Genomic DNA, 21672 nt, shown 5'->3' with positions numbered 1-21672 from the left:
TGAGGGTACAGTTACAGATTTATACATTTTTGTGCTCATGTTTCCTTCATAAAAAGTTCGAGAACCCATCCCTTCACCAGTGCCCGTCCTCCACCACAAATAAACCCAGCATCCCTCCCACCCCCCTAGTCCCATCTCCCCCCACCCCACCCTGCCACAGTGGCAGGGTATTCCCTTTTGTTCTCTCTCTCTCTAATTAGGTGTTGTGGTTTGCAATAAAGGTGTTGAGTGGCCATTGTGTTCAGTCTCTAGTCTACATTCAGCACGCACAAGATTGCTTAATCTTATTTTTTTTAATTAGTGAATCAACATGAGTTACAGTTACAAACTTGTGAACTTTCATGTTTGCATTTTGTTTATATCCCTCCACCAGTGCCCAGTCTCCTCCAAAAATGTTCCCAGTATCCCACCCACCCTCCCACCCCATCCCCCCGCCCTACCCCACCTCTGTGGCAGGGCATTCCCCCTTGTTCTCTCTCTCTCCTTTTGGGTGTTGTGGTTTTCAACAGAGGCACTACGTGGCCATCGTGTTTGGTCTATATTCTATTTTCAGAGTGCATCTCCCTAATCTTACATTTTTTTCACTGGATATTAATAAAGACCATCTTACCAGTTGGTCAGTGGAAGGGGTTATAAACATTAGGATTTAGCATGTCAAAATGCAAGGGGCTGGGGTTATTTAAAATTTTTTTTCAGTGACTAATTTAAACACTGATCTGACCCTAGTGTGTTCTATAAGAGTTCACTTTTTGGAAATCCTGATGCCCAGTCCTGTTCAAAGTCTTGCTAGGAAATCTGCACATCTTACCAAAGATGGGGGGCATTCTAACTTAAATCAAAAGATGTTGAGAGTAAAATGTTGGACTCAAGCAGAAAAGTGCTTGCTTTGTGTGTGGCCAACCCACCAGAAATACCCCCTGAGTACTGCTGGGTGTGACTCCAAAACTCCCTAGCCCCAGAAAAGTTAGACTCTCACTGGATGACCTAGACAGGTCACTGCTGGGATCTTTCATCTTCTAAGAAAATTATCATTCTGGAGTAACAGTCAGCTAGACTTTCGAAAGGTGCTTCTTTGGTGAACACCAGAGTTCTCAGCCTGGGACTGGCCACCTGAAATTAGTCACAGATTGGTGTCTCTGCAGAAATTATTTGTAAAGCGGTGGAGTTGAGCCCTTGGCATGACTGTAGTGGTGGAGTGAGAGTTTTGGCCAGGCAGGTAGCACAGCATCCTTGAAACCATTCACTGTCTGTCATTTGTGGTTTATCACAACTGAACACAACATCATTTTCAGTCAGTAAGAAGACTCAATCTATTTTTCAGCTTCTCCGGTTGGCAACGGTTATATCAAGCCTCCAGTTCCACCTATTTCTGGCACACAACGAGAGAAAGGGCCGCCAACCATGTTACCCATCAATGTGGACCCAGACAGCAAGCCAGGGGAGTATGTCCTCAAGAGTTTATTTGTCAACTTCACCACTCAGGCTGAGCGCAAGATTCGCATCATTATGGCAGAACCCCTGGTGAGTATTGCCACAAAAACTCCCTCTGAAAATTCCTCTTTACATTGATTGTAGTAGAGTCTGCTCTCTAAGAAAGGACAGGTTGCTTTTTCCCTATTTCCAAAGGATTTATTGAAAGTATATGTAATTTTTAAAGATAACAGTTCAGCTGTCTGTTTTAAGACAAAGGAAATTGAGGGTCAAGGACTTTCTTATAAACCTTAGCAATTACAATTTAGTATCCTGCTTCTAGTAGTATCCTACTACTGCACTAATAAGTCGAATATAATTGCAATAAATCAATCATAGAAAATTATATTCAATTTGTTTTATAGATAGGCCTTTTTTGTTTTAGGGCCACATCTGGCAATGCTCAGCGATGCTCAGTGGTTACTCCTGGCTCTGTACTCAAGAATTACTCCTGGCAGGGCTTGGGGGACCATATGGGAGGCCAGAGATGAAACCCAGCTTGACTGAGTGCAAGGCAAACACCCTACCTGCTGTACTATCACTCTGGCCTCTATGTAGATGTGTTTTAATCAGATTTTTTACTCCCCCTTGTTTGAATAAATGAGGGGAAACAAATCACTATTCTTAAAGCACCTCCTTGAGCTTCCAGAACGTATCATCTTGGTGATGGGCTCCTCTAGGAAAGTGTTTTGGTGTTTTTGGTCAGAAACACCACTTTGATTTCACACAGTGGGAAAATAAAAAAATTCTTGACTCATGTATGGCCCTTATTAGTAGGTAGAAAATGAGGAGGTCAGTACTTCTCTTTGCAGTTCTGCTGAAAATACCAAGTGTGTCAGCCTTTCATTAATTGCTGTGACAGGACTCTCCAGCCAGGGCACTGCATCTCAAAGGACACTCAGGAAGGAAGGTAGTCCAGTCGGTAGATTCAAATTACTTGTTTTCTGACCTTGGTGGAGCCACACACAATAAGGGAAAGGAAAGGAATTCAGAGTGACGCAGCTTCTTGTGTGACACCTGACACGATGCCCCCAGTGAGCATCCTGGGGCCATGTGAAGACAATCTGAGGTCTGCTTTCCAGTATTATGGCCTACAGTGATTAAAAATTTTATTAATGAGACTTCAACTCAAGTCTCTAAAATCATGTAACAGATGGTGCACAGCCTGGAAACACATTAACATATGAGACTGCATCATTCATGAAAAATGATCTCTTTAAGAATCACAGTTTAAGGCTTGAGAACCAGCGTTCAGTTTGGCAACCCGAATATTTGTTAAGGGGCTGGAGAGATAGTACAGCTGGTGGAGCACTTGCCTTGCCTGTGACAGACCTGGGTTTGATCCCTGGCATTTCATATAGTCCCCTGAGCACTGCCAGAAGTCATTTCTGAATGTTGATTAAATATGTGTTTACCTGATAGTTATACACTTGGCATTGTCAAGTATTGTTAGCTTAGTTGAAGTTATGAATTTCCCTTCTTTTTATTAAAAAAAAACCTGTTTCTTGGTTTTGCAGTTTAAGTCACTTAAATTAAGTCTTAAATCAGAACATGTTTGCTTTAACTCATTTCTGGAGTACTTTGTGCCAGGCTTTTCTCCTTGGATCTTCATAATGACTAGTCAGGCAGGAATTGTATACATGCCTGTTTACAGATGGGAAGTGTTGGCACAGAAAAAGTATGGCCATTGCCCAAGGTCACACAGTATTGATTTGATGTCATACTGGGTGTCTTCAGAATCACTTTTGAGCCACTTTGCATTCTATTGCTAGTCTTGGCCTGGCCATCTTTATGTAGCAAGGTATTCTTGAACTTCTTCAAACAAACTAACACAAGGCTCTCCTATAACTGAAGTTGTGCAAAACTCAGGTACCCAAACTCCTCTTGCCCAAAATACCGCTGTTCCTTGGAACCCTCACAGCTCCTTGAGCAATGCTGAGACTCAAGCCCCTCTCTCTAGTGAAGGATGAGAAGCACGTTGGCCCCAGACCAGATGAACAAGTTGAAGGAGGAGAGAGTGGTAAGACATGTCAAATGGCAAAACTAAAACAGTGACGTACTTGCCATGGGCTAAGGGGCTCAAGCATGAAGCACTTGTAAAGGGTTTACAGCAAAAGTGAGTTTTTCAGTCTTTGCAGAGTTTCACAGGCAAAGCAAAATAGAAGCAGGACATGCCTGGCAAGCAGGCAGATTTCCTTAAAAGCCTAGCTCTGCTTTCTAAGTTAAAACTGAGTTGGAAGATTGTGCTTAAAATTTGTTAGGTTTTCTTGACAGGTTTTTCCTGTCAGTGGAGATAAACTTAAAGTTTTGAGTTCTGACATTTGCTCAATGGGGTAGTCTCCATTTTGTGGATCCCAATAAAAGAATTAACTTTACTATGCAAAGACAATGAATAGAGGGTGGGAGCAGGAGAGACAGATGAGAAGCAACAGGGGCAAAGGTCTGTGTACATCAATGATGTTAGAGAATGATAGAGCTAAATATCCAAACCACAGAGTCAACAACACTGAAATCATGCGACCCAAACCTAAATAAACAAACATAAAAAGGTGCCGTCTTGAGAGGGCAGACTGGGATAGGAGTGAAGAAAGGAGAGGGTACCTGAGAATGCTCACGGAGGGAAGATGAAACCAATGACAGCATTGGTGATGGGACTTTGCATGTCCAAAACCCAATCATAAATGATTTTGTAAATCACAGTACCCCGTAACATAATTTTTTAGGGCATTCGCCTTGCACGCGGCCAACCCATGTTCGATTCCTCCACCCCTCTCGTAGAGCCCTGAGAGTATCACGCCCTCACTGTAGAGCCTGGCAAGCTACCCGTGGTGTAATCGATATGCCAAAAACTGTAACAATAAGTCTCACAATGAGAGATGTTACTGGTGCCCGCTTGAGCAAATAGATGAGCAATGGGATGACAGTGTGACAGTGACAGTGGGAAAAGAAAAAAATTAACTTTATCTGGTGCAGTAAAGAATCATTTCCTTTCGTAATAATCAAGAAGTGAAGATGGCTGGTCAGTAACATAGGGGTTAAGGTGCTTGCCTTGCATGCGGCCAATCCTAGTTGCGTATGGTCCCCTGCAATGCCCTGGTATTGATCCCCAAGCGAAGAGCCAGAACTAAGCTCTGAGTTCTGCCAGGTGTAGTCCAGAAACAAAACAAAACGAAATGGCAAATGAAGGCTGTTTGCAGTTGAGTATCATGGTGATTTTTTTGAGAAACAAGAAGAGTTTCACAAATTTAGCAGGCTGGCTGATGATACCTTCTTAAGCTTTCAGTGTTTCAAAAAATAATATTTTAATTATTGTTAATTAGAAATGTATGGAGTGAAATCGTTTAGGTTTAGCTTTTTCATCATTGCTTGGAATTTGTTTGTGTGGCATTTTTCTTCTTGGAGTAAGCATTATGTCTAAAATACAAACATGCACCCCAGCAGTCTTTTAATTAAAGGTAGACATTTTTGTTCCTTCCTATGAAGCAGTGTCACTGTTCCCAAACAAGACAAATTGAATAGAAAATTTGTAAGTCCTCTTCATCAGCAAATCTTTGCCTGGGAGAGGAGATTATAGTAGATGATGTTGGCCAACTAAATGGACATTATGTTTATAGCAGAAGAAACTTGTTCAATCAATTTTATTATTGTTGCTTTTAATAATAAGGGCCTATTTATTCCCAGTATGCTTTTTGTCTGAGGAATAAACTACTTTGCTATATCTATTTGTCTCCTGAAATATGCTTGGTAATATTTTGTCCTGATTTAATTATGGACCAATAAATGAGCGAATTCTGTGTCATATTACCTGGTTCTTCCCTTTCTCATCTTTCTTCTTTCCCCCTTGAATTTTTCTCTATTCTGCCCTTCTTCAGTCTATACTCTGGGGTCAAGGCTGGTCTAGGCATCCCCCTCTTAACTACATTACATTTCCTCATCCACTTATACTATATACCACAGATATGTGAAATCATCCTTTGTTTATCCTTCTTCTTCTGGCTTACTTCACTCAACATGATCATTTCAGTAATTTCTTCTTTATGAACGTTTTCAGCTCAGGATGGTGAGCTTTGCACAGGGTGAGCTCTTAAGAAGGCTGCAGATGAAGTCGTAGCCTCTCTCTTACTCCTGTTGGTTTGCTATTATTTACTTATAAATTTATAATCTTTCCTGTTTAGTTGCTTTTTTTCTCTTATTTGGAGTTCTACACTTTTACTTATTAATTTAAGATGTGAATTATTTATTTTCTTGTTTTAATTTTGAATTTATACTATTCAACAAGTATGAGAATATTTTACCCAAGTTATTTGAATTAATTATTTGTGTTACTGGTGCCCATTTGCGCAGATCGATGAACACCGGGACAACAGTGCAACAGTACTACAGTGCACCTTTTTTCCTATCTTTTTCTGTCACTGCTCTTTAACATATATATATACATATATATATATATGTATATATATATATTTTTTTGGGGGGGTCACACCCGGAGATGCACAGGGGTGACTCCTGGGTCTGCACTCTGGAATTACCCCTGGTGGTGCTCAGGGGACCATATGGGATGCTGGTAATCGAACCCGGGTCAACCACATGCAAGGCAAACGCCCTACCCGCTGTGCTATTGCTCCAGCCCCCTTAAATATATATTGAAGTTTCTTGGCCTATGTTGCTTTTTTAAAAGTCTTTATTTTATTCTCTATCCTCTCTTGTGCATTCCGAATAGTTTTCTTGGGTTGATATTCAATTCCTTAATAGTCTCTTGGGCTCTGTTTCTAATCTGTGGTTTTAACTTCCCATTTAGGAACTATAATTTTGATGATTCTAGTTTTTATTTAGAAAACTGCTATTTTATTTTCTTTTCCTTTTTATTTTTTATTTTTTTTTAATTTAAATTTTATTGAATCACCATGTGGAGGGTTACAAAGTTCTCAGGATTATGTCAGTTATACAGTACTCAAACCCCTTCACCCGTGCCCATATTCCATCACCAACCACCCCATTATACCTCCCGCCCCCTCCCGCCCCCCCAGTCCCCGCCCTTGTAAGTGATAAGTTTCACTTCGTTTACGCTTTATCTTGGTTACAGTCCATGTTTCAACACATAACTCACTATTGTTGCTAGGGTTTCCCCCCAAAAAAGAGAAGACAGTCCCACTGTCAAGGAAGCAAATGGTTCCTTTTTATTTTTATTGAGGTAACAATAGTGTAAATGCTAATGCTTTTGGCCCTCAGTTTAACAGCACATCCACCACCACCATCCTTTGGTCTCCTCTTGTCTGCCATTCCTTCCTCATCTCCTCACTCTCTACCTATTTTGTAACCCATAGTTCTGTTGTCAAACACCAAGGATTTATTTTCATTGAATACTATCCATTCCTTTGTTTTGCTGATTCTTCTTTTTTATTTTTAATTTATTTAAGTGGATCTGAGGATGGAATGCATTTCTTAAGTTTATAATTTGTATCTTATGTCTATAACCTTACATGTACATTCTTTTTTTAATTTTAATTTTAATTTTTTTATTTTTTAAGAATTTTATTTTATTGAATCACCATGTGGAAAATTACAATGCTTTCAGGCTTATGTCTCAGTTATACAATGCTGAAACAACCATCCCTTCACCAGTGCCCATATCCCACCACCAAAAAAAAAAAAAAAACACAGTACACCTCCCATCCCGCCCCCCCACACCCCCTCCCTACCTTGTAACTGATAAATTTCACTTTACTTTCTATTTACTTTGGTTACATTCAATATTTCAACACAAACCTCACTATTACTGTTAGGAGTACCCCACTAGAGTCAGACCTGTTGTGAAGAGATATGAGGTCACACGGCTGCAACTGAGGTTTTGGATTTCTGTACTTTAGCAACTAAGTCCAGGGAGATTTCTTCCAGGTATTGGATCATTGCAAGCTTGTAAACCCCATCTGTGGTCGTCATAATATGGTGGTCACCACACCCTTCACCCCCGGCAAGGAAGAGGTGAAAGAGAGAGAAATACCTTTCCCCTCCTGGGTGGGCCTGGGGCCACAGCTTAGTTCTCAGTCTGGAGATATTCTGCGAGGAGCTGCCCATGGCGAAAAATTTAGCTGATGTCTGGAGTCACACTCGTGAAGCTGCGGAGAGGCCGCACACACGTGTGGCCCCCGAGATCACATCTTGGCAGCCTACATGTACATTCTTACATCTTCTAGATTACTATGTTTTGCCATTTGGGGGAATTATATGTCTATTTATGCTTCATAAGCAAGCTAACTCTTGCTTATGATAAATTGTTTATACACTTGAAAATTTTTCTTTGTAAATCCTTAATGAAGCTCATTTTTCTATAAATCTTGCAGTATGGGAGTGTCTTTCCTACATGGTTTTGTTTGAATACCTTTGTTTACCTTGCATTGTAACTATCTGGGACCAAATATGTTGTCTTTGTTGAATAGGAATATTATGATAAACTAGAAAACATTAGTATAATTTTCAAGGGTAAATGATGTCTTACAAAATTTACAATTGTGTGCATATGTATATATATGTATATATTATGTATATATAGGACTATAGTGTAAAGGTGTTTGATGGGTGGAAGCCAACTTCCATAACTGTTTTTAAAGTTTAAAGAATACTATACCAGCCTAAGTTCCTTATCAATAATACCTGTGTCTGATTCTCTCTCACTTTCACTCTCTCATGCCCCAGTCTAAAACATCACTTTATATACAGTAAAGAATAAATGGTTTGTAGAAAACTGAACAAGTGACTAGATTTTAAAAAATCATTAACAGGAGTCAGAGAAATAGTATAGTGGGTAGGGTGCTCATCTTGCACGTGCTCAATCTGGATTTGATCCCTGGAATCCCATATGGTTCCCTGAATACTGCCAAGAATAGTTCCTGAGCACAGAGCCATGAGTAACTCCTGAGCATCACCAGGTGTGGCCCCCAACAAAAAAAAAAAAAAAAAAGACAAAAAGAAAATACTAACACGTATCTTCAAATAAATGACTTTGTAGGAACCTGTATATTTCTAAGGGTTATCTGGCAACATCTCAATTAATAATGATAACATTATTTTTGTCCTTTGTATTCCTCAGATGAATGCCCTATAATATGCTGAGTATAGGGGACATTGATTCTCAGCTTTCTGTCTTGGGCCATCTAAGGATACCTCATTATTCATTGATATCGTCACCTATTCCTCCTTCACCCTAGCATTATGTGGAGGAGAGTCAAGATGACTCTTAGCAGTTGGACACAGTCTCCAAATGTATGCTGTCATTATATCATAGACTCTCAGCTTATATTGCATCTGCCACTATAGTCATGGGCAATTCCCTTCTCAACAGACATTTTTCCAAAAACAAGACTCAATAACTTTTGAAAATTAAGAGCTTTCATAATGATCACTTTGAAAATTTAATGAATATAAAAAGAAATAAGGTTAAAGACAAAACAGTTTTTTAATTCAACATCATCTGAATGTGAATTCTGATTTCACCTGGCTGGTAGCTTGTAGTCATGAGCTATTGGATCCATCTTTTATTTTCTCCTTTGCAACATTGGAATAATAGTATCTGGTTCTGTAGAATGGTTGAGAGGATTAGAGAGGAGGAGTGAAGCATTTGAAGTTAACCCTAGGGTATACTACAGTGATCAGATGTCATAGCACATCTCATAGTTATCAAGGAGCACGTAACCAAATTTTGGCTTATTTATTTGGTCTCTGTCTGTCTGTCTGTCTCTCTCTGTTTCTGTCTCTGTCTCTGTCTCTCTGTATATTCTAAAGGACTAGAGGTTTAAGCAGTGTGGTTGAATGCCTGCTGTTGTCGCTATTAATGCCAGATGCCAGATGCCAGATGGTTGTCCTAAACTCTGTCATGGCAATGAGAAAAAAATAAATAAAACTAAAAAAAAAAAAAAGCTTTATAAAAGCAGACCGGATCTGTATATTTATAGGATCGTACTCTGGGAAGTGGCAAAGGCAAACAAATGAACAAGAGAAAACCGCACCCCCCACTATTTTACTGTATCTCCAAAACAATACTTGAGGCCTATCGGGTACATAAAGTGAAGTCCTGGAAAATATGATCAGATAATTGAAATAAATATAGCTAGGATGGTTCTAAAGGCTTTCCAAGTGGAAATTTCATAGGTTCTTGTATGTAGGGGTCTCTGAATTCATTAAGTCACTGTTATGCCAGATCAAACTGGGAATGAACTGGCTTATTTGACTAAGTAAACAAGTTCAGAAAACTTAAGAACTTTCTTTTTCCCCCACTCCTGTATTTGAATTTATTGAAAACCTCAGAGGAAGAAATACTTAATTTTTTTAAAAGTCATTCAATCAAAAGAATGTTTTGCCTTATAATACTGTACTAATTTTAGCTGTCCAACACAATGATTTGATATGTTTATATCCTAAAAATAATTGCCACAATTTTGCATCACCTCACTTTCTTTCAGTTATTTTTCTTGTAATAAGCACTCTGTCTTAGAACCTTTCAATTTGTAATAGGATAGTGGGAGCCAAGCGTCGCCATCTCATATATGACCTCTCAAGAAGTTACTGATCTCACAGGTGAAATTTTGTATATTAAAGCATTTTCAATTGCCTTTTCCAGATTGTCTCTTTTGTTTATTCTCCTTCCTGTAATCAGACCAAAAACACTAGAAGCTTGATATTTCTTCAGAATCCTGCCAATAGTCTGTTTCTGACAGAGATAATGTAATCTATCATTTGTCCTCTCTTCTATAAAATGTTAACAGTCAGGCCACATTTTAGTTCTAATAAATGTGGGAAATGAGTACAGCATTTTTTTCTGTTACTTAATTTTTTAATTAATTTATTTTAAATGAATCACCGTGAGGTACATTTACAGAATTAGAGACTTTCGTGCTTACGTTTCAGTCATACAATGGTTGAGTACCCATCCTTCCAACCAGGCCCATTCTGCTCTCTGCTTTTCTGTGTATAGATATCCTATCTTAGAGAACCCATTCTGATTCAAATTTTCATTGTTAGGAGTTGTAGTAGAAACTTAATTGGGTATTGGGCCAGGGACTTTATCTGGATATGTAGTTTATCAGCATAAAATGTCAACAGGAAGGAGACATTCTATGCCACTTAACCATGAAAGCAAGCAGTTTATTCTCTTTCAACTTTGATTGAAACTTGGGAGAAGGAAAAGATCTGCATAACTTCAAAGAGAGAAAACACATCTACCTTTCATCTTTTCCAATAGCAGCTTTGACTAAGTGTTCCCCTCCCTCCCAGGTTTTGATATTTAAAACATATTCGTGATAAATGGTGACCCAAATAAATGATGGGTTTCATATTGGAATTGCTTCAGCCTTAATGGCCCCTGTTCACAATACAGCTAATTAACAAGCTACAGGAGGGATTTTTCAGATATTAATCCTGCATGGAACATAGGTATGGGAAAATAGGCACTCATTTTTCAAAACACTGACTGTGCATCTTTGCATGTTAGCATAGAGACAATAACATGGTATGATCCAACCACTTTGCTAATATGGAAGGAAACAAGGAGATTTTTGTTTTAATATTAAGACTATAAGTAAACCAGAAGTCAAACAAAATATGTTTTTGGTGTATAAAACCTTGGAAGAATACAAATTGCTAATCTCTATTGTACCACACTGAATCTGTAATAAAATATGTCATGCCTTAAGACCAAGCCTGTGCAAACGTCACAGCCAGCTGGCACAAACAGGGAAAGGCCATGTAGTTAGCTAATGACAGCCTTGCTGCATGCTAATGTTATTCTTGAAAAACTGTTGTACCTCAACACTGAACCTTAGGCTTCTAGCTCCTGGGCAATGTCACAGGGCTAGCGATTCTCCTGTAACCTTGAAATTGGGTGACACACTGTGCTATAATAAATAATGGTGATCCAATACCAGCAAAGTATCTATAATGATTTTTCTTGGTAGCTCTAATCATTTGGGGGATAGAGAAGGGGGACTTGGGGCCACACCCATCAGCGCTCTGGGATTCCTGAGTGACCTCAATGTCACTGATTTATAATGTATTTGAAAATTACATAATGATATTTAAGGGGTGGTTTATGATAACTTGGATGTTGGCCTTAAATAGATGACTTGTGTAACTAATGGAGCTTTCATAATTTCTCAATTTGACAGGTAGGTATCTCCCATTTCAGGTTCTAAACACATTTTCTCTTTTTAAAAAAATGTTTATTTAGCTTACATTACTATTAATGATGATTTCTCATAGACATAATTCCAATACCACATCCATCACAAGTATATGCATTTCCCTCCCCTCCCTCTCATCCCCCCTAAAACCCAAATTCCCAACTTAATTGGGTCATTTCCTCTGTTATGTTGCCTTTGGACCTTTGTTGCTACCTTGCTGTGTATCTTTAAGTGTAAGAGTTTTTCTGTTTAACTTATTCTTTTTAATTATCATAATTTATAATATTAACATTTATGTTATAGGCCTACCGTATTATTGCACTATCTTTTAGTCTTTTTTGATCTTTTTGACATAACATTTTTGGAGTCATACTAAGTTGCTTATAGATTATCTTACATTCTGGACAAATGATAATTTTTTTCATGATTACTTTCAGGTTGAATATTTTCAATAAAAATATTTAAGTGATTACTGCTGAGTAACTCATTGCATCATATGGAAGCACATAATATCTCTTTATTCAACTCCCACTTGATGATAGCCAATTTACTATCATACATGCAAATTCAAAAATTAACTGGAACCTTCTTTCCAGAAGGGATGTAATTGTCTTAGACAGCACAGGCACCTTTGATTGATGGTGGGAGAATTTGCCATTAATCTGAATGGCATTAGCTCTTGTGTAAGATATTTTGTCTAAAATTGTGGTATTCTGGTTCCAGAGATTCTTCCCACTCATTATATGTCCTATTTACGACATTTATTTCCTGTGCCCTTGCCCTATGAGATTGATTTTTGTTCTTTTGGTTTTATGCGTGCGGTGCCATCCATTTTCAGGGCTAACCCTCTTATTTTTTTTTAATCTTATCTTATTGTCTAGTCCTGCCTCTTGGAGAACCCAACAAGCTACCAAGAGTATCCTGCCCACACAGAATAGCTTGGCAAGCTCCCCGTGGTGTATTTAATATGCCAAATACAGTAACAATAACAGGTCTCATTCCCTTGACCCTGAAAGAGCCTAAAATTGTTGGGAAAGATGAGTAAGGAGAGGCTGCTAAAATCTCAGGGCTGGAATAAATGGAGACGTTACTCGTGCCTGCTTGAGCAAATGGATGGTAGTGATACAGTGATACCTGGGGGAAACTGCATGCAAGATAAGAGCTTATCTCCTGTACTCCAGTACCATTTGTAATGATTGTGATCACTACTCTAAGCAAGCAAAGACTTAGACAAGTGGAATAGTCACCCCAGCTTCAGCTTGTGATTGCAAATTGTATCTGATAAGAGGTAACACACTAAACTTAAAATGCAGTTTATTTTTACTTGTAAAAATTTCTTCATTTCTGGTTTACATAGAATTTAAGCAGTCTTGTGTTTCACCTTTTCAAATTCGTGAGTTGTCTGTTCATTTCTAGATATCAGAAAATATTAGATCCTTTATTCAGAAACGATTTAGTGTTTAAATAATTTGTGAACTGCAAAATACCTCTGCATTAAATAAAGGGCTGAGTTATTGCCTCTAATTGTGTTTGGATATCTGTCTGGTATATCTTTATAAAGCCTATTTTAATTAGCCGTGTCCATAATCTGATAGCCATTAACTAACCTCAATCATGTGATAGTCAATGATAATGTTTCATCATGCCCAGATTTGCAAGTGGTGGTTTTTCTGCAGTCATCTATGTTAATCTTCATATACTAACTGGGTGTTACATGTCTGTTGGTTAATGTTGTGAAAGTAGCAGAAACACCAGCTTTAATGTCTTTCTGCACTGTGTGTTCAAGTGTCAGTTTATCCATAAGGATAGCATGTAGTCTTTTGCCATACTCCTCTTTTAACAGTCCCCCCACTTCCGTTGCTTCCATAAACCTAATAAGGGAAATATTAAAAAACAAATCTAGACTTAGTTCCCTAGTTTGTGATAGAATAAATTTAATGGTTTAAAAGACAGGAAGAATCTATTCTGATCAGATGTGAATAATTATATTACACTTGACAAAGTTCTAACTTAGTTTTCAAATTGTAAATTAATATTTTTACAGTACCCATTTTATAGCAAAGCAACTCAGCTTGGCTACAAAGACCAGAAAATGGAAAACTTGCTCTAACACAAATATTAATAGCTAAAATAGGAGATAATGGTGTTGAAAATTTCGCTTAGCTGCAAAATGAGTTCATCTTTCAGATGAGCTTATGAATTTGTTTTTATTGTTGTTGCACACTCTTCTATTTGGTGTAAGTTCTCCTTACTATGAGTATTCATGGATTATTTAGGAGAAAAGCAATCCTTTCATGGTTCTTAAATTAATTCTTTTCAGTGATGAAATGAACTATAAAATGCTATGATAGTAAAAATTGGATTGAATCTTATACCTGGTAAACCATAAGAAATGTATTATGTCATAATAAAAAACACCTAATTAGATGTTACATCAACCTAATAGTATTGAATTCACTTTGCCCAGGGGTGAGAACATGATTTCTTTGTCCAGTTTTTAAGAATTTATCAAAGTTTCTTCTTTTTGGGAATGGAAAACCAGGGGAAGGTCACTCTACAAGTTATTTTCAGTCAATTATTTCCGATTATATGCTTATTTTTTACTATTTGTGAAGGCAACATTTTTATTACCATTCTTTTAATTTTATTGACAGAATTGATAACATTAATGTGAAATTATAATGAGTGCATTTCATGTGTGTATATGTGTATAACTGTCACCATTTCCATCACCAAGTGTCCAGGTCACTGTGAAAACCCCTTCGCATCTCTCTCACGCTTGCTACCCTTTCTTCCTGGTAGTCACCATAGTTCTGACCAAGCAAGGAGTTAGTTTATATTGTTCTTGCCACTTTCTGTTTTAGTTCCTTATATTCCCTATTTGAGTGAAACATTCAACCACTGTTTTTTTCTTTTTCACTTATTTCACTTAGCATAATTTCACAACGTTCTTCCGCTTTTCCCCAAAGGACATAATTTCACCTTTTCAGATGTCAGTAGAGTTCCATTGAGTACATACTGTAGCTTCTTTATATAGTCATCTGTTATTAGGCATTTCAGCTGATCCTGGTTTTAGCAACTATGAACAGTAATGAGTGAACATAGGGGTACACAAGCCCTTTTGAATTTGTGTTTTTATTTCCTTTGAATAAATGCCTACGAGTGGTATTGGATCACATAGAATTTCTGTTTTAGTTTTTGAGGAATCTCTAATATTTTCTATAGAGGATACACCCATCTGCATTGACACCAAGAATTCTGTTTTCTCCATATGCTCACCAATAGCTTACTTCCACTCTTTTTATATAATGCGTTTCCACCTGTATGAGTGATAACCTGTAGAACATCTTAACACAAATAAATAATGATTGAAAATACACATATTTTCAGTGACAAACATGCCAATAAAATTTCAATAATCTGATATAATAATAAGCATTGAAGACCCATTCTTACAGTCTCTCAGATATAACACTGCTATTTCCAGAAAACACTTTACAGTTTGACATTTCAACATTTCTGAAAGTCATTAATATCATTTTAGGAAGGCACGATAATTACTATAATGGGGTAGCAATTTTAACCAGCGCAAATCTTGATCTCCACAGGTAATGCTAATAGTGAGACATTTTTCATTAGGTCTTTTTAAAATTCACATACATATACAGTACTGCCCAGCCTAAACAATATCTTATAATGATATTTTCTGATGTCTTTCTGAGTTTCTACTCAATACATAAATTTAAACTACATAAGTTGGAAACAACATGGAAATGGCATAGCTAAGTATTTTCTAAGATTATTAGCTTTGCTCAACCAGTGTTGGCACAGATGTGGGGAGAAAGGGACTCTCCTTCACTGCTGGTGGGAATGCCAACTGGTTCAGCCCTTTTAGAAAACAATATGGACAATTCTCGAAAAATTAGAAATTGAGCTCCCATTTGACCCAGCAATACCACTCCTAGGAATATATCCCAGAGAGGCAAAAAGTTATAGTAGAAATGACATCTGCATTTCTATGTTCATTGCAGCACTGTTTACAATAGCCAAAATCTGGAAAAACACAGAGTGCCCAAAAACAGATGACTGGTTAAAGAAACTTTGGTACGTCTACAAAATGAAATACTATGCACTTGTTAGAAAAGATGAAGTCATGAAATTTGCATATAAGTGGATCAAAATGGAAAATATCATGTTAAGTGAAATGAGTCAGAAAGAGAGAGACAGGCATAGAAAGATCTCACTCATCTGTGGAATATAAAATAACAGAATGAGAGACTAACACCCAAGAATAGTAGAGATAAGGACCAGGAGGTCTGCCTCTCAGCTTGGAAACTGGCCTCACATGCTGGGGAAAAAGGCAGCTGAGATAGAGAAGGGAATACCAAGTAAGAGGATCTTGGGAGACCTATTCTGGTTGAAAGATCCGTGCCAAAAGTAGGCTATAAACCAAACATGATGGCCACTCAATACCTCTATTGCAAACTACAACACCCAAAAGGAGAGAGAACAAAAGGGAATGCCCTGCCGCAGAAGCTGGGTGGGGTGGTGGGGGATGGGGTGGGAGTGGTGGGAGTGATACTGGGATCACTGGTGGAGGTGAATGGGCACTGGTGGAGGGATGGGTAAACGATCACTGTACGAGTGAAATGCAAACACGAAAGTTCATAAGTTTGTAACTGTACCTCACGGTGATTCACTAATAAAAATTTTTTTAAAAAAAGATTATTAGATTTGCTTAGAAATCAAAGATAAAGTGAAAGAAAATGAGATATATGCTATAATCTTTAAATATTTTTATTGATTGCAGATTTATATATTGCTATTTTATTGAGATAGGCACCATAAAATTCATTCATATCAAACATCACAAAAAAATTTTCTTTGCTTCTTTTCAATGGTAGGGGCCATACGCAGAACTTCTTGGAGTGGTGGCAGCAGCTTCAGGGGTTAAACCCAGGGCCTTGGACATGGAAGGCATGTACTTTGTTGCTTCAGCCACTTACCTGACCTTTAAGTAGTTACACTATTTTGAATGAGATGAGGGCACCGGGAGCTCCTGACCAGTGCTAGAGACCCTGGGAATCCTCCCAGCAATTTTGGCCAAGAAGGCCTGTAGTGGTGCAGAGGATTACCTGACCATGCTGTGGTGCCAGACGGTGTTTGAGGCAACCACGAGTACTGGGAGCACCCAGGGTCAGAGGCATGCAGGGCTAGAACTTTAGCCTCTGTGCTATCTCTCTAGCCCTAAACAGTCACTCATTTTGTTTTATGGTTCAATTTTTGTTTTGTTTGGGGACCACATCCAGCTGTGCTCAAGGATAACTCTTAATAAGAGATTTGGAGGATCATATCGGGAATAAAACTCAGGTCAACCCATGAAAGGCAAGCACTTTCATCGTTTGTACTATCTCTCTTTACTATCTCTCTGACCTTACATTCACGACTTTTAAAGTGTACACCTTAATATTTTTCATGAACTTTCATATAACTTTCATATAACTTCACAACTATTTCTAGACCACTGCCTTTTGAAAACACTTTAGAAGAGAGGTATTTTTTTTATTAGTTTATTTTTAATTAGAGAGTCATCGTGAGGGTACAGTTACAGATCCATACATCTTTGTGCTCATGTTTCCCCCATACAAAGTTCGATAACCCATCCCTTCACCAGTGCCCATTCTCCACCACCAGTAAACCCAACATCCCTCCCCCCCTCCCCAGTCCCGTCTCCCCCCACCCCACCCTGCCACTATGGCAGGGTATTCCCTTTTGTTCTCTCTCTCTGATTAGGTGTTGTGGTTTGCAATAAAGGTGTTGAGTGGCCATTGTGTTCAGTCTCTAGTCTGTATTCAGCCCACATCACCCTTCCCCCACATGACCTCCAACCACATTTTACTTGGTGGTCCCTTCCCTGAGTTACCCAGAATGAGAGACCAGCCTCCAAGCCATGGAGACAACCTCCTGGTACTTATTTCTACTATTCTTGGGCGTTAGTCTTATAGTCTATTATTCTATATTCCACAGATGAGTGCAATCTTTCTATGTCTGTCTCTCTGTTTCTGACTCATTTCACTTAGCATGATACTTTCCATGTTGATCCACTTATATGCAAACGTCATGACCTCATTTTTTCTAACAGCTGCATAGTATTCCATTGTATAGATGTACCAGAGTTTCTTCAACCAGTCATCTGTTCTAGGGCACTCAGGTTTTTTCCAGATTCTGGCTATTGTAAACAGTGCTGCGGTGAACATATAAGTGCCTATGTCACTTCGACTATACTTTTTGGCTTTTCTGGGATATATTCCCAGCAGTGGTATTGCTGGGTCAAATGGGAGCTCAACCTCTAGTTTTTTGAGAATCGTCCATACTGTTTTCCAAAAGGGCTGCACTAGCCAGCATTCCCACCAGCAGTGTAGAAGGGTCCCTTTCTCCCCACATCCTCTCCAACAGCGGTTGCTTTTGTTCTTTTGGATGTGTGCTAGTCTCTGTGGTGTGAGGTGGTATGTCATGGTTGTTTTGATCTGCATCTCAGAAGAGAGGTATTTTTAATAAATGGTACTTTAAATCTATTTTCCTACTATTTAGTATCTGAAAATTTCCTTGTATTTTGCCAGAAAATCAAATCTGGGGGCTGGAGTGATAGCACAGTGGGTAGGGCATTTGCCTTGCACTCAGCCAGCCCAGGTTCAATTCCCAGCATCCCATATGGTCCCCCGAGCACTGCCAGGAGTAATTCCTGAGTGTGTGAGCTAGGAGTAACCCCTATGCATCGCTGGGTGTGACAAGAAGAGGAGAGGAGAGGAGAGGAGAGGAGAGGAGAGGAGAGGAGAGGAGAGGAGAAAGGGAAAGGGAAAGGGAAGGAAATCTGTGACATAAACTAATTGGATAATTAATCAATTACCTAAAAAATTGTCTATGTGAATTGGGGTATATAACCTTATTATGGTAATTTCTTGGTAGCTGCTAGATAATTTTTTTTTGTCAAAAAGTATGTGGGAAGGGATGATAGCTTAGTAGGCTAAGGGCATACCTGTGGGAGCTTCTCATTCGCTCAATTAAAATGATGATGAAATTTGTAGCCAAATTTAATTGAAGTTTCCCCTCCACTCTTCAAATAATGGACTCATTTGTACTTGTGTCCATTAGAATTGGCAAAGAAATAGACTTTCCTAAAATGTTCAAAGCCATCTGAAAATAGGACAGATGCTCTCAAGAGTTTTTAGTTTTAAGAAAGTGCTAAAAATGTTCTTTCACATTGGAATGTACCTTCATATTTCATGCCAGAGGGAACCACGCAGCATCTTACTTGTTAGTACTTTCAGTTGACTGAGGTTAAATTAAACTCATTTCAAAGATACTTCCTCAATCATTCTCTGGATCTTATCCCCCAATATTTGGGATAAAAATCAGAATCTAGTGTGTTGTTGAAGGATACTCATTTTAGTAACTGAAGGGAATAAAAGAGAAACAGTTTTATCAATTTCCATGTGACTTTCTTCTAGAAAGCTAGTCAGGATGCCCCGGAGTGATGTTCATTTTTACCTGTGGGCAAATTGAGGCAGCATCAAGGCTACTCAGGCTTCCTGTTCAGTGATCCCCCAGGTCAAAATGACTGGGGTATATGTTGAAAGAGATTTGGACCCCAGTTACCCTTTATGTCTGGAGGGTATCCTTCAGGGGTTTAGACGGTCCGTATTCAGAATGGAATCCTCAGGCGCAGACCTTAGATCTCTTTCCAAAATTGTATAAAAGTTTTTATAAAAGTAAGATATGAAGAGAAAAATATATCAGGCATGAAAATAATTTGAACCTCATTTTCCTTTGGTTCAGACTGAATAGCTGCCAGCATGTATTCTGATGAAATGTGTTAGTGGCATTTCAACAGGTGGGTCATAGCTCTGTGTTCCGAGGAGTGCCATCAACCTAGGCATGGGGTAGATGGGACAGCTTACCACCTACCTTCTTGTGTTCAGCTGAAGGGAAATCCCAAATTTTCTATTCTGAAAATTCATTTTTAACTGTTCATGCCAGATATGTGCCTTATAAAGCTTCTCAGCTGGTAGTATCAAAATCCTGAGTCACTTATGCACAAACCTGTATGTATAATTTAAAAACACTAGTTTTAAGAGGAGAAGTTGGGATTTAAAAAAAAAAGATTTTTTTTAAGCTTGGCTTTTTTTTATAGCATTTCAACATTAAATTAAAAGATTTCCTCTAAATTACATATTAAGAATTAAAGTCATTAAATGCTACGCTTTTTTTTAGAGGAAGACAATTACTCTTTGTAATGTTTTTATTCTGCATTCTACAATTCTGCTTTCTACTTATACATGGAAGATTCCAGGAAGCTAAAATTAAAGCTTTAATTAATGTCAGTGGGAGTGCGAATTGCACCCAGAAAATACATGGAACTTAGTATCGACTCCTGATCATCATGAAGGAAGTTACACATGTGGTAAGATGAATATCTTACCAAATTCCAATAACAATGTGGCTAAAACTAATTTTAATTCTATCAAAATCTATCAATTATTTAGTACTCCATTTATCCTTCAGTCTATGAAGTAGATTTTGTTGTTTATTTGCATTTTACTAAAAGATGAATAAAGGTAAGAGAGCTAAATAAAATGCATATATGGCAAATAAGGTCCATAGGATTCAAAGGAAAATCTTCCAGATTTCAAACCCTTGTGTTAACACCTGCATCGAAATATTGTAATCAGAGGGATTGGAGAGAGAGGACAGGGACTTAAACTTGTCTTGCATAGGACTAACCTCAGTTAGATATGTAGTTAACTGCACATGGTCTCTGGAGTACAGAGCCAAGTGTTGCTTTGGGAAACAAGCAAATGTAACCTTATAGCCTCCTCAAAATAAGTAAATATTGTAATGTATTGTGATGATGTAGCATCTTGAGCAAGGTTGGTGATGTGTTTAGCAAATAAATTATTTCATCTTATTCCAAGGGCATTGCTGCACTAGCTATCTGTGTTGAAATATCTCTAATAAGACAACACCACTGAACCCAATTAGTAACAGTACTGTAAGTCCTGGTACCTACAATTTAAAAATGGGGAAAAAAATAATAAAGAAATTTGGGGTGGAGGAGTAGTAAAGTTCTACCTTTGTGGTATACACTGGGATTTTTGAGGCCACCAAAATGTCAGGAGTAAAAAGTGATTTACTTAATACATTGTTTGTATTCAGCAAACAAAATTCCTCTGATACTTAAGAGTCTTCATAAATGTATCTGTATCATCTAGTAAGTATATGGGAATCTTTCCTATTACGGACTTCAGAGGCACCCGGTGTGAAAAGGCTATAAATTGAAAATGTGGGTGGTATACACTGAGATTGTTCGGACAACAAGATCTGTGCTTTTCATGTATGAATACAAAGAGCTTTTAGAGTTTGTATTTTCCTAAGGAAGGGTGAGGGAGGTTGGAACTTCCTAAGGTGTGAGAAGCACAAACAGATCCTTGCTTTTTTTCCTATGGAAAGCTTGGAACCCCTACAGAATTCTTCACGCCAGCCTAAAATCCCTCTCTGATGCATCAGTACAGCAGAGCTCTTAGATTCAGAGGTGACAGACTCCGAAGAAGACCCCGCGGTGCTTAGCCAGCCTGAGAGCAGCGTTGGGTTCCTTCTTGTGATCAGATTGTAGAAGGGGAGAAGTATATAACAGGTTTTTCTGCAACTCTATTCTGAGAAAACAGAATACTGGGAAAATGTTAACCATTATGTTTGAAGAAGTGGCTTGGGGTCCAAAAGATGGTACCAGGTAGTTCAGCAGGTAGGGCACTTGCCTTATCCATGGCCAACCAAACCCCGTTCAATCTCCAGCACCCCATCTGGTTTCCCCAAGCACCTTAAGGAGTGATTCCTGAGTGCAGAGCCAGGAGTAACCACTGAGCGTAGCTGGGTGTGGCCCCCAAACAAACAAAAAAGTCAGACATCAGAATGAGCCCATTAGGGGCATTTCTTCAAAAGTAGAGACTTGGAGGAGTGGTGCACGGGGCTGGAG

The 21672-nt window shown here is 38.4% G+C and overlaps 1 protein-coding gene across 4 annotated transcripts in view; it reads left to right on the top strand.

Moving 5' to 3' along the window:
- Positions 1-21672, top strand: part of FRY (FRY microtubule binding protein) — a 474614-nt gene that overhangs the window by 265372 nt on the left and 187570 nt on the right. For all 4 annotated transcript variants that reach the window (XM_055132608.1, XM_055133183.1, XM_004604538.2 and 1 more), the window contains one exon: positions 1322-1521. In XM_055132608.1, coding sequence (XP_054988583.1) covers positions 1402-1521 — 120 coding nt within the window. In that variant the 5' untranslated portion in view covers positions 1322-1401. The remainder of the gene's footprint in view (positions 1-1321; positions 1522-21672) is intronic.

The sequence above is a fragment of the Sorex araneus genome, chromosome 1 (genome assembly GCF_027595985.1).
Source record: "Sorex araneus isolate mSorAra2 chromosome 1, mSorAra2.pri, whole genome shotgun sequence".
Classification (NCBI taxonomy): domain Eukaryota; kingdom Metazoa; phylum Chordata; class Mammalia; order Eulipotyphla; family Soricidae; genus Sorex; species Sorex araneus.
Note: the sequence above shows the minus strand (reverse complement) of the source record. Positions and strands in the feature narration are given on the sequence as shown.